General features: G+C 42.4%; 1 pseudogene and 1 gene segment (V, D, J or C); both read left to right on the top strand.

The window, feature by feature from the left end:
• Window positions 1-1,661: 1,661 nt before the first annotated feature.
• On the top strand, window positions 1,662-1,838 carry LOC148110430 (T-cell receptor gamma alternate reading frame protein-like; annotated as a pseudogene).
• Window positions 1,839-1,855: 17 nt separating this feature from the next.
• On the top strand, window positions 1,856-13,526 carry LOC148110429 (T-cell receptor gamma chain C region DFL12-like). The segment is given in 4 exon segments: window positions 1,856-1,979; window positions 3,946-4,071; window positions 11,753-11,800; window positions 13,384-13,526. Coding segments are annotated over 4 exon segments (441 nt in total).
• Window positions 13,527-13,844: the final 318 nt, after the last annotated feature.

Raw genomic sequence — 13,844 nt, 5'->3', positions numbered from 1 at the left:
CACTGATACACAAAAAACTTGAGTTTAGAGGTATTTGTTTGATGGACTTTTCCCTCACTTGGCACAAAAGTGAAATTAAAATATGGGCTTTCTTTCTTTTTTTTTTTTTTTTGGTATTTTTAAGTTGTCGTATGTACTTAAATCTTCATCCTTTATCTTAATTGATATCATGTCTAACACCAACAAGTTTGGCCTTCATACTGATATTTAGTAGAAAAACAATTAAAATTTTACATTTTATTTAGAAAATACGTCAGAATATAGGTAGAGATAGAGTTAGTCCTTTTAAATATACTTAGAAATGTCATAAATTTGAAATTCGTATTTACATAAGAAATAGCTTTATGTATTTTTTAATAAAAATGAGAAGAATAAAATAGAGGAATTTTGAATCAATATTATATGCAGTTTTGAAATACCATACTTAATTGAAAATGTCATTGCATTTGGTCAGTTTATACAGAATTCATACTGTTTCATATTCATCAAATATATACAATTCAGGCAATTTACCTGAAAAATTTTTTGATTATGAATAATGTAAATAATGCTTATGAATAAGAAAAAATACTTATTTTGTAAACCAGTTTCTATTTTATTCACCATTGAGATGATTGTGGCCATAAGAAACACTCTTTTTTTAAAAAAAAGATTTTATTTATTTATTTGACAGAGAGAGAGACAGCCAGCGAGAGAGGGAACACAAGCAGGGGGAGTGGGAGAGGAAGAGGCAGGCCATTTTGCTTCTAAATTGCAGGCATTGTAAATAACTTGGAGGTGCGGCATTAAACCTTGCCCTACTCAAAATCCTGCAGTGGTTCAGACGTGAGAAGGAGATGTTCTATAAAATCAGAAATCAAGGAGAGGAATTCCAGTATCAGAAATGGGCATGGGATGGGGCGCCTGGGTGGCGCAGTCGTTAAGCGTCTGCCTTCGGCTCAGGGCGTGATCCCGGCGTTCGGGGATCGAGTCCCGCATCAGGCTCCTCCGCTGGGAGCCTGCTTCTTCCTCTCCCACTCCCCTGCTGTGTTCCCTCTCTCGCTGGCTGTCTCTCTGTCACATAAATAAAAATAAAATAAAATCTTAAAAAAAAAGAAATGGGCATGGGATCCATATTTGTAACTAAAAGGTCAACTGGATAGATCCCCACTCAAACAAGTGACTGTGTTTTGTTTAACAATATTCCATGTTTTTATCTAGTCTCTTTCACTTAACAGCTGTAACCTTGGGCAAGTTACATAACCTCTAGACCCTCTTTTCTCAAGGAAACTAAGAAAATAAGCATCTCGTAACCCTCTGTGGGTGAAAAGCCACAGTAAGCACTAATTCTATAATAACTTTCCTTTCATTTATTATGTGTTGGGTGTTTCCAAACCACACAGTGTTTGTGTTTCTTTAATTATGGTTTTTTTTAAAGGTTTTATTTATGTATTTGACATAGAGAGAGAGAGAGAGAGAGGGCACAAGTTGGCAGAGCTGCAGGAGAGAGACAGGGAGACGCAGACTCCCCGTTGAGCAGGGAGCCTGTTGCGGGACTTGATCCAAGAACCTTGGAATCATGACGGGAGCTGAAGACAGATGCTTAACTGACTGAGCCACCCAGGCGCCCTCTCATTATGTTTTAATTGTTATTCCATTTTCTCCAACAGATAGAAGTCCTAATGCAGACATTTCCCCCAAGCCCACAATTTTTCTTCCTTCAATTGCTGAAATAAAAGTCCAGAAGGCTGGAACATATCTTTGTCTTCTCGAGGACTTTTCCCCTGACATTATCAAGATAGATTGGCAAGAAAAGGATGGCAAAACAATTCTGAAATCCCAGCAGGGAGACACCATGAAGACTAAGGACACATACATGAAATTCAGCTGGCTGACCGTGGCTGAAGCGTCACTGGATAAAGAACACAAATGTATCGTCAAACATGAGAGTGATAGAACAAAGGTTCATCGAGAGATTCTTTTTCCTTCAATAGACAAAGGTAGGTGCACATAAACATGAATATAACCTCCCAGAATCCTTTGTTTCAAAGGGAAATCCCTACCTTTTCTGTCAAGTAGTAATGAAAACAAGCAAATAGAAAATTTTCTCTAATGTTGTTGCCTTTACTGAAAGCATCAATGTCCTGCTATTTCCCCATAGAATTAAAATACTATGGGCTTTGGGGGCACCTGATTGAATATCTGACTCCTCATTCAGCTTAGGTCATGATCTCAGGCTCTTTGGATCAAGCCCTGAGTTGAGCTCCATGCTCAGCATGGAGTCTCCTTGAGTTTCTCTCCCTCTGCCCCTCCCCCTGTGCTCTCTCTCTCTCTCTCTCTCTCTCTCTCAATAAATAATAAATCTTAAAAAAAAACCAGTATGGCTCATGGAACATACAGAGAAATAAAGAAAGACAAATTCACTTAGACTTTTTCAACTCAGTTTCATCATCCAAAATATTAACGTCACAGTGATGTTTTGTATAGTCATGTCATGGAACAATACACGTGAAAGCAACCTCGCACACAAGAAATGCTCAGAGAGTCTGCTTTTAATGATTTTACTTGATCAGGAAATAAGAACAATTACATATCTTTCAAGAATGTTCTTCTTCTTCTTTTTTTTTTCTAAAGATTTTATTTATTTATTCGACAGAGATAGAGACAGCCAGCGAGAGAGGGAACACAAGCAGGGGGAGTGGGAGAGGAAGAAGCAGGCTCCCAGCAGAGGAGCCTGATGTGGGGCTCGATCCCATAACGCCGGGATCACGCCCTGAGCCGAAGGCAGACGCTTAACCGCTGTGCCACCCAGGCGCCCCTCAAGAATGTTCTTCTAAGCATCACAGTCCTTCTCATTTCAATCTTCCTCTACTCGAAGTATGACCCATAAACAATGAGTTATAGAGGACAAAACACTGTTTATTTGATGGAGCCAAATCATAGTTCAACCAGAAATAGTAATTTGGCTGCTGAAGCTTTTGTATGGTCTTGAGTTTTTAGATTTGAATTTTATACACCAGAAAAAGGTGAAGTTTAGCAAGTAAAGATTGGGTGAGGCTCATGTGTATAAAGGTCCTTTCATTCTACACAATGAATGTATTTCTTGCCATTGGTAAAGCTGCTCAGCAAACACTATTGCGGTCCTAGTGTGTGCCGGGCCTGGAAGGGATGCAGGATGAACGACTGTCCCAAGGAGGAGCCCTACAGTAGAGAGAATATACTTTTCCTAATCACTCAGGGTCACTTGTGGTTCAGGCACGGTGTCCCGAAGGAGCCCCACTGGTGTAGACACTGGTCGTATTCAGACAGTGTGGGCAGACGGCAGAATGTACCCTGGCCCCGCTGTGATCCAGTAACTCACTAGACTCAGAAGTTAAATCCTGGCATTAACATCAAGACCAAGGCCACAAAGGGCCCCTAAGAAGGAACCAGTTTGTACATTTCCTTGTGGTTCACAAGAACTTTTTAAGCAGTGGGCAACAAGCACGTGACAAGACCTGTGAAGAGCTTTCTATACACAAGTTTACATTTCTGAAGTAAATGTAGCATTGAATGTAAAGTAAATGGAGCATTGAAAAAAAGCCCCACACACCCAACATGGCAAAACTCAGTTTAAGGCTCCAAGTCACTAAATTAAGACTTAATCCCTAACATGAGGGCAATTTCAACCCCTCAGAAGAGTAACCTTTACCCAGTCAACATGGGAGTTTCCTGGTCAGCACCAAGAAGCTTGCTGATTGACCCCTTCTCTTCCTGTTGGGAGGGTGACCTTGCCTAAAACAATGGATTCTTTGCCAAGAATTTTCTTTTTTCTGCTCCTGTCTATTGTTAAAACATTTCCTTTCCTCTATTCCTTTTGAGCCCCCTCTTCTGCTAGATGGGATGCTGCGTGATTCATTCATTGACTGTTTAATGGCGCCCTTAGAACTTTAACATTTACTGGGTTGAATTTTGGTTCTTTAACAGATTTGATGGCAGCGATCCAATCCGAAGGGGACTCCCAGGGCCATTCAGAGACAAAGCAAAACACAGACGTGGTAACTGTGAGCCCTCTGAGTTCAGAATCTTTCTCGCCTATTCCAAGCGCTGTGGGTGAGTTCTTGGTTCTAAGCTCCATTCTCTTTGTGCTCGAATCCTCATCTAATTGGCTTTGCTTTACAGGGCAGGCCGGCCTGGGCTGGCAGAGTGTTACGCCAGTGTTCAGTGGAGCTAGCGTGTTTGTCTGGAGCCCTGTTGAGCTGGTATATTTGCCCAGAATCCAGCTGAACTGGCAGAAGGGTGGGCCCACAGCCAAGTCCCTAATCTTTCAGACCAAGCTCCCCAGGTGGAAACCTCAGCAAGTTTCCAGAACCGTTGGCGGTGCCCACAGTCTTCCTGTGGCCAGAACTCGGTAACATCGCTTACCGTCCGTACACTACTGTGCACATAAGTGTCAGTCTGCAGTGTAGCCACTGCTAACAGAGGAACGTGGAAAAAGCCACAAAAATTGGTGGGCATGAGTCAAGCATGTAGAGGCTGTAAGAGCATTTGCTATTTCAAGAACACTCCCCTGATAGTATGAGTTGGTCAGGAAATGGGTTGGATCAGCACCAGGTCACCCATCAACCTCAAGAAAACTTCTGTGCAAGGAGCTACCCTGTAAAACATGAAATCCTCAATCCCAGACACATCCCTTTTAGGTGTTCGTTTGGTTCTGAGAAGCCCAAAGTCTTACTTTTTACTCTGTAAATTCTACAGAGATCGGCTCACCACTTTCTCATATACCTGTTCATTTTTTTTCTTTAATTTTTGAATTTTATTATTTTTTTCTGATATACCTGTTTATTTTTTCTTTAATTTTTAAATTTTATTTATTAATTTTTTCTGATATACCTGTTTATTTTTCACCTAAGAACTATAGTCCAAGATTACAGATATGCAGCAAAATTGTAAAATCTTTATTTTTAAAGATTTCATTGTATTTATTTGAGAGAGAGAGAGAGAACACGAGTTGGGGGGAGAGGGAGAGGGAAAAGCAGACTTCCTGCTGACTGAGGAGCCCAATGCGGGGTTCGATTCCAGCACCCCGGGATCAGGACCTGAGCTGAAGGCAAACGCTTCACCAACTGAGCCACCCAGGCGAGCCCAAACTGCAAAACATTGTGTCTTGAGGAACTGGCTTGGTAACAATCAGGTTGGAGACCCCAAAAGTACAAAATAGTTTACCATCAATGTCTAACCTGTCAGGTCCATAATCGTGGAACAACTATTTACTCTCCGGAGGCTTTACGCCTCCTCCCTCTGGACTCTTTGAACATCTGCAGCTGGAATTCCTTCCACTGCCACTTAGTGTGGGTTCGGAATATTCCCTTGTCATTGCGTGTATATTTTCTGGATAGGTTTAAGCCTTTCCCTGCAAAGAGGCTGATGCCCTCATTGTGGCAAAGACACTGTTAATAATGGGTTTCGCCCTTGGGGCACACCTTCTGTCATCTCCCAGTGACCAAGGCTCCTACCTCATGGGGAGGATCTTAGGAGCCTTTAGGAAAACCTTGCAAACTTCCTGGAACTGTCTCAGTGTGCAACCTGCTGCTGATGCTTTGTGTCGCCTGCTAGCCTGAGCAGCAGGTGTAAGTCTGTAATGTCTGATGCTGAAGCCCGTCCTCACCAGATTATGGAAACCTGCTTAGATCCCAATTAAAAGGGTCCTGTCGGTCACAGGTTACAGCCAGTAATCAGGTATTTTACACACATCATCAGAGGAAGACAGCCCTCGAACATCCCGGTAGAAGAGGCACCTTACTTAGAGCTCCTGCTGTAAAACTAAATGCTGAACCTTGTACACATCACATAGCTGCGGAAGTCTTCCCCTAACACCTGCTCTTGCCTGGTCTCTGGAGTTTCTGAATCAAATTGAGAGAACGAGAAGTAGCTGACATCCAAACAGACTGCTTCCACCTAAATAAGGGTTCAAGAGTTCATGCTTTAACTAAATATGAAATCCTTTCTCCCTCTTTTCTTTTACTCTGGCAATAGCCTGTATCTCCCAGGTCATTGCCAAGGGGGTTAACCTCTAGAATTTAGAGCAACGTTTCATTTCAGGCTAGGAGAAATTCTAACCCTGGTCCTAATTTTTCTCAAGGTAAATAAGACATCTCATTGGTTGACTCCCCTAAAGATATATCCTAAGTTAGTACGACTACCAAGAAGCCACTAGGATTCACTCCTTTGGCTGGCCCTACTTCCGTGGTTAGGGATAATTGGAAATGAGGTATGATGAAGACCTTCTCCTCCATTCTTAAAATCGTTGCAGAATCCCTCCTGAATCAATGGGTACCCAACAAGAATCCTTAGACTCTGGCCAAAGCAGTTCTTGAAAGTCAGATAGCCCTTGATTATGACTCAGCTGAGCAAGGCTGGATCTGTGCTGTCGGCAACACCACGTGCTATACCCAGATGAACACTACCGGGGAAGTTGAAACCCGATGACATCAGATCAGGGTGCAGGCCATTTGGCTTAACAGAGTGGCTCCTTCAGCAGGGTCTTTCTTACTTATGTGATTTCAATTGCTTTGAGTCTTGGGGACCATGGCATCAAATGGCACTCCAAATACAGGGAGTTATCCTGTTTAGAGGCATCATAACAACCTGCTTGGTGTGTTATGTTCTCTCAGAAGCTTGACATGCAAATTCAAAGCCCGTAATCTCCAAGCATATGATCTTTCTAAGTCTGGAACATCACAAAGAATAAAGAGAAGGACCAACTCAAAAACTGTAAAGCTGAAGTGGTAACCTGTGAATGTCACAAGGGTTAAGCAAAAAGGTCAAGACCTGTGAATATCACCCAGAGGAACAACAAATACTGTGAGAACTTCAGAGCAGTTGCTGAGAGTGGTGGTAATGCCTCAATTTTGATCCCAGCTCTCAGTTAAGCTGAGAATCTGATCAAAAGGCAGAGCTGTTAAAAAGGAAAACCACAGGCTCAAAATATACTCACTTAGCTTAAGACCACAGTCAGTAAACCAAGGCTTCATAGCTCCCCAGCTGCAGTTTCAACACCCAGAACTGGAACCTTAACCAGTGGTCATGGGAATTTCCTTGTCAGCACTAGGAACTTACTGACTGACTCCATCCATTCCCCCAAGGAGGGTGACCTTACCTAAATCAATGGATTTCTTGCTAATAATTTCTTTTCCACTCCCTCTCTATCTTGAAAAACCTCTTTCCTGTAGCCCTTTGGAGTTCCCCTCCACTTGCTAGCTAGGATGATGTCTGATTCATGAACAGGTTGATAAATAAAACCTTAAAATTTACTCAGTTGAATTTTTTTTTATTTCCCAGATTCTTAGTTTGAACAATGATCAAATTATGGTTAGACATTTACCTTTGCTTTCCCCTGACCTGTGATGAAAAGCAGATGAAATGATGTGAGTGAAAACGCTTGCTGTTGAAAACATAACATGGATGAATTTATTTATTGTATTTATTTATACCCTTTCCTAAAACTAACTAAAGTCAGATTATACACACAGCCCTAATTTTTTGGGGAGGGTTCGTTTTTAAATTTAAATTCAATTAGTTATCATATAGTGTGTTATTGGTTTCAGAGGGGGAGTTCCGTGATTCATCAGCTGTATATAACACCCAGTGCTCACTCCATCCAGTGCCCTCCTTAATGCCCATCACCCAGCTACCAGACCTCCTCCCCCTTCTCCCCTCCAGCAACCCTTAGTTTGTTTCCTATGATTAAGAGTCTCTTTTGGTTTGTCTCCCTCTCTGATTTTGTCTTGTCTTATTTTTCCTGGGTTTGTTTCTTTTAGTAACCAGAATCATGCTATATGTATTGTTCTTTGATGTGCTTGTTGGAGATGTTCTCAGCCTAGCACACTCCTTTTATATATATTCCACAAAATTAGTGTCACTATTTGGGTTGCTTCGCTCTGCTATTATAACTTTGCCCACTTTTGTGTACATACTTGAGCACAGGGGCTGGAATCTGAGGGGAAGAGAGTCAGTTTGAGTGCTTGTCAATCTGAGGTGAAGGTGTGTTGACTTGGCATTGAGCAGGTGGCAGGCAGTGCACGCTGACTTGGGCAGGAGGGCGGCTGGACTGTGGATTTGGGACCCCGAGGCGGACGGCATCGTGTGTAGCTGGTTTTGCTTTTAACTTTCGTTTTTCTGGGAAACTTCATCTCTCCTTCCGTTCTGAATGAAAGCCTTGCTGGATCGAGTATTCTTGGCTGCAGATTTTTTTTCCTTTTAGCACTTTGAATGTATCATGCCACCTTCTTCTGACCTGGAAAGTTTCGGCTGTAAAACCCATGATAGCCTTGGGAGGTTTCCCTTATATGTCACTGCTTTCCTTTCTCTTGCTGCTTTTAAAATTCTCTCTTTTTCACTACTTCTGGCCATCTTACTTACTTTGTGTCTTGGTGCAGACCTCTTTGGGTTGGTTTTGTTGGGGGCTCTCTGTGCCTCCTGGATCTGGATTTCTCTTTCCTTCCCCAGATGCAGGAAGTTTTCGGCTATTATTTCTTCAAATAAATCTTCTGCCCCCTTTTCTCTCTCTTCTTCTGGGGTCCATATCATAGGACTGTTATGCTTGACAGTGTCACTGAGTTCCCTGAGTCTATTCTCATTTGCATATGTTCCCCGCTTACTGCTCACCTTGATTACTTTCCATTATCCTGCCTTCCAGGTTGCTGATCTGTTTTTCTACTTCCTCTTGTTTGCTGTTTATTTCAGGTGGTCTATTTTTATTTTCATTTAGTGAGTCCATTATCTCTAACTGGTTCTTTTTTAGGTCTCCTCTCTCTTTGTGGAGGGTCTCATGGAGGGGCTGAAGTCCTTTCTCAATTCTAGCGAGTGTCTTTATGAGCATTACTTTAAATTCACTCTCAGACATATTACTTATCTCCATTTTGTTTAGGTCTCTTGCTACGATTTTGTTCCATTCTTTCATTTGGGACACATTCTTTTGTCTCCCCATTTTGTCTATTGCTGCGTCTCTGTTAGGAAAGTCCGCTATGTCTCCCGCACTTGAAGTAGTGGCCTTAGGAAGAAGAGGTCTTGTAGTGCCCCTCAGTGCAATGTCTCCTTTTCCCTATAAAATGGTGCTTCAGGGGTATCGCCTCTGTGTTCTACTCCTGTGGCTGAGATGTGTTTGCCTTCGGTCCAGTCTGCAACGGCTCTCTACCTGTTGTGGGCAGTCTGGTGCCTGTGGTGTTAGTGGGCTGGTCTGGGGCCACATTGGGCTTGAGTTGAGTCAGACCAGGTGTTTGCCAGAGATGAACTAGCACCAAACTGCAGGGCACTTTCCCTGTGTTGTCCCCTGCGAAGCTTTTGTTGGTGGGTGGAGCCTGCCCCACCGTTGGTACGGTCAGGCTGGTCTGTGGTTATCGTCCCTTCTCCCTGGAGCCGGACTCACTTTGGAGTGATGTTGGCCCTTGACTGGGCTGCTTGCACACAGCCAGGCTTGTGGCACTGCTTTGATGGGATCTTGCCAAGAGCGATCGGAGGGGATGGATCTGCTTCGCTGTGGCCTGTTGTCTACGTCAGGCTGCAGAGGGTCCAGGCAGCCCTGATTTTTTGTTTCTACAGCTAACAGAGAGGAAAACCAATGAGAAAGGCATAAATTTAATGTAAGTCCTGGGTTGAAGTATCCTGTTGGGTTTTGATGTTCCTAGTATGCAGAGAAAAGTAAAAAGTGTAATAAATTCCATGGTGATGATTCCTGTTTATGACATGTTTCACATGGTACTTATTTCTGAAAGGAATGTCTCCCAAGGTCTTCTCTTAGCAACAAAGCTAATGAGGGCATTTCCGTTAACGCAATTCTACAGCAGATTTCTAGCGCTGGTTCACGGAAGCCTTTTGTTGTTTTTGTTTTTGATAAAAGCTTGTATATATGTTTGTATATACATGAAAGAACAGAACAGTGAGTGATTCTGAAGAGAGATAAAGCTCATCTTGTCCACATTTTGACCATCCTTGATTGAGAAAGGGCACCTACGACACACATAGAAGTTTTATTATAATTATTGTTACTTTATTGTCTTTACGTCAATAAGAGATATTTATCTATCTTTATAAGTTTTTCTTTTACTTCCAGTTAGTAAACATACAGAGTTATATTAGTTTCAGGTGCAAATATGATGAATACAGTCACTGTATGGAAAAGAAAGAGACATTTAATGTGCTTTCAAGTCAGCTCTTGAGGATCTTTTAACATTTCACATAATTATAGCAACATTTTCCTCCTTGGGATTTACCCAAAAGTCTATACCTCAACCCATTTCTTCAAGAGCAGACCAAAGTAAGATTGTGTGGAGTGCATAAAATTGCCCACCAGCACCATGTCAGTGTGGACAAGGACACATGGACCAGAAAAGGATAAACCAATAGAACCTTGCAATTCTCTCTTTCTGCATCCAGTGGTCAATGATCATTTTAAGGGTTTTTGTCTTTGTATGTATGGTGGGTTTTTTGTTTTGTTTTGTTTTTCTGCACTGTAGATAAATACAACTCTCACCTCAGGTTTTATGTATTCAGACGGCTATCAGTGTGACTTGGCCTATCCTTCTATCCCTGCAAACAAGGGCACCGAAATGCTAAGCTTTTAGGGGCATATGGGTGGCTCAATTGGTTAAGCACCTGCCTTTGGCCCAGGGTTATGGGATCGAGCCCCGCATTGGGTTCCCTGTTTAGTGGCAAACGTGCTTCTCCCTCTCCCTCTGCCTCTTCCCCCTGCCTGTCCTCGCTTTCTTTCTCAAATAAATGAATAAAATCTTTAAAAAACAAAACAAATGCTGAGCTTCTGTAATAAGAAGGTCATTTGCTAAGGCTACTTAAAATATTTGGAAGAGATGATGCCTGACCGTCCACGATGGTGGAGTACGTTTGATTTCTATGAGGTGTTTTACAAGGTGCTTTCCACATACTCTCGCTCATCTAACCCCACAACCATCTTTGACTGCTGACTCTGACAATCACTGGTATGAGTCTCAGCAAGGTACATAGACTCTCTAAATTTTATTTCATTCTGGGTAAGACGGAGTCCTCCAAATTCAGCCCATGTCAGTGTAACTGGCGAATCAGATGACATAATGCATGTGAAGAGTTTCACATAGTGCCTGGCACAGTAATAATCAATCAATAGGTATTGGCTCACATTAGAAGTGTTGTCAGGACTGCAAACACCACCACTCTAGAAAACCATGTGCGGGATTTGGGGATATGGAAGCATGTGTGCTTTGAAAGGCGGGGATGCTTTCTTTTGCTTATACGGGAAATTGATCTAAACCAGACTCCTTCCAACATGTAAGATTCTGCTGTGGATTCTAGCCTTGGATGAATTCATTTTGGTAACAACCCTTCATGTCGGCAGTGGGTGCCGAGAACTGCACAGCTGCCACTGTTTCTGGTTATTTTTCCATTCAGCAAGCATTTATAGATCACCTACTTTGCAGTAGGCCCTGTGCTAGGAGCTAGGAGCACAGAGGGAAAACAAGATAGTCTTAGGCATTTACTGTCCAGTTGTGAGGAAAAGAAAGAATAAAATGCATCATTCATGAATTTCGAACATCTTCATGTGCAGAAATACAATATATGAATTGATCTACTGAAATACACGGACTCAGAACCATCAGTTCTGGAATTGTGGGGGTCTCATATTAGCAATGGCTCTCCTCTCTGTTGACTAATTCTTATCTATCTATCTACCCCCCCACATCACAGACACATGTTAAAGAATGGATATGAACAACTGAATAATACTTGTTCTCATTTCTTTTAGAGCTCGCTGCTATTAACTCCATAAATGCTTCTCTGAATGATGAAAACGGTAAGTTTGGTCTATTTGCCTCAATGTTATTCTGTAGCATTTTCCATCTGTTCGGCGTAACCTTTGAACTTTCCTGGCTTCAGGTGGAAACCTCAGAATGGCTGGAGCTTGCCAAATAGACTGAGTGATATTTAAAGTGAATCCATCCTTTCCAAAGAATGTTCTTCACACAGGAAATGCGGGTTTGGGTGGGAGAGGACTATAAATTCGGGGTGTAGTGATGTGCTCTGAATTCTTCCAAAAATGGACTTCGTTCTTTCTGCAGCCTTTGTGTCTACAGACTGAGGAAAACATGGTATCAAGTTGCTTCTAGATTTTTTTAAAAAATTTTGTTCTTGCTGGTAGTTAATAACATGAACTGACACTGAGAGCTTCTCGTACAGAAGGCGTTGTGCTGAAGTGTGAGGGCATTTTGTTTAGTTCTCTTACTACTCACTGCGAAGGATTTTATTCTGGTTTTATACATGAGGTCAATGAAATGAAATAATTTAAGTCTCCACACCACACAGTGAGACCTATGCCTTCATCCCAGACTATTTGAATCAAGACTTCACATACTAACTTACTTTTATTCTTCCTGAAATCCCAAAGCCAAGACCCTGAGGCAGATGCGTACATGAGGAGGGGATGTGTGTGCTGGGTTTCAAGCGCCACAGACCGGACTTAAACTCCACTCTTTTAATTATCAGTTGCATCAATATGGGTAAACTATTTACATTTTCGGAACCCACCAAAAACGACACAAATACCTATCTCAGTTATAGAAGATATGACATGACGTATGTGGAATGTCTAGCCTAGGTCATCACTTAGCTGCTACGTCACAAGTACTAGCTCCTGGCCCTTTCTCCCCACATACGAACAAAGGCAGTAATGAAGAGCATTGGTTCTAGCCCTGCCGATCCACCCTCCACGTTCATTATCAAGGGACTTCTAATCATCATCATCATCCGACTTTATAGTTTTGCTTCATCGTGTTGATGTCTTGGGTATTTGTTGCATGTGAGTGTCCAGAATTACAGAGCAGATGAGAAGGTGTTCTTAAATCCGTGTTGCTGGGATTGAAACCTGGATTCTAGTACTTACTAGTTACGTGAAATCAGGCAAATGGCTTCTCTCTGTGTTCTCAGTTTATCTGTAAAATGGGAATGAAAATCATAATCTCTTAGGTTATTGAAAAATTAAATAAGGTTTAAGCTTTGCATGCAAAGTTCTCAAAATAAGTGACATTTGGTTTGTACTTATTCTTACTTAGAGTCGTGGCAGGGATGAAGAAATGTTAAAAGCTATCACCAATGCCTTTTCCCCCATTGGATTCTTTCATTATAAACACAACCTTACTTTTTAATATTTGGAAAGTTCTAGGTGAATTTCACAGGTGTTTGACTGGCTTGACCTGCAAACTGGGTTCTGAGTTGTCTCGGTGGGGGTGGTGATGGTGATAGTGGTGTAGAGGTTTACTATCCGGGTGCGAGAGTGTCACTTCAATTAGGTCACCAGAAATGTATACAGTCCTCCCTCTCCTATTAAAAAGGCCTAGCCTTTCAAGACAACATGTGAAATTAATAAAATGCTTCTTTTAGCCATCCTACAGCTGCAGCTCATGAACACGTCTGCCTACTACACCTACGTCCTCGTCCTTGTGAAGAGCCTGGTCTACTCTGCCATCATGGCCGTCTGTCTGCTCGGGAGACCAGCACTCTATGGCAATGGGAAGAGTTCCTAACACATGGTGGCACCAAGGATCCCTTATGTCCATTGGCTATTGTCCCTAAAAGTGTCTGCTGAGGATCTAGTGGGACTTCTTTCTGAGATTGGGTATTTCAGTTCACATGTGTCTTTTTCTCTTGTGTCATTATTGCAGAACGGGTTTACAAATCATTGGGCAAACAGAAACTTTCACTCTGCAGCAAGAACAAATGCTGCCATGACTCAGGGGCGGGGCCGGGGGACCATCCACAGGGGCCTCAGCACCGCTCTCTCCTTAATGTCCACCAGCCCCTCAGTCACCCAGACCCCACGCCTCTGCGCACAGCCAGCATGC

The sequence above is a fragment of the Ursus americanus genome, chromosome 3 (assembly GCF_024610735.1).
Source record: "Ursus americanus isolate L20-20 chromosome 3, mUrsAme1.1.p, whole genome shotgun sequence".
Lineage (NCBI taxonomy): Eukaryota > Metazoa > Chordata > Mammalia > Carnivora > Ursidae > Ursus > Ursus americanus.
This window is presented reverse-complemented; position numbering and strand designations above follow the sequence as displayed.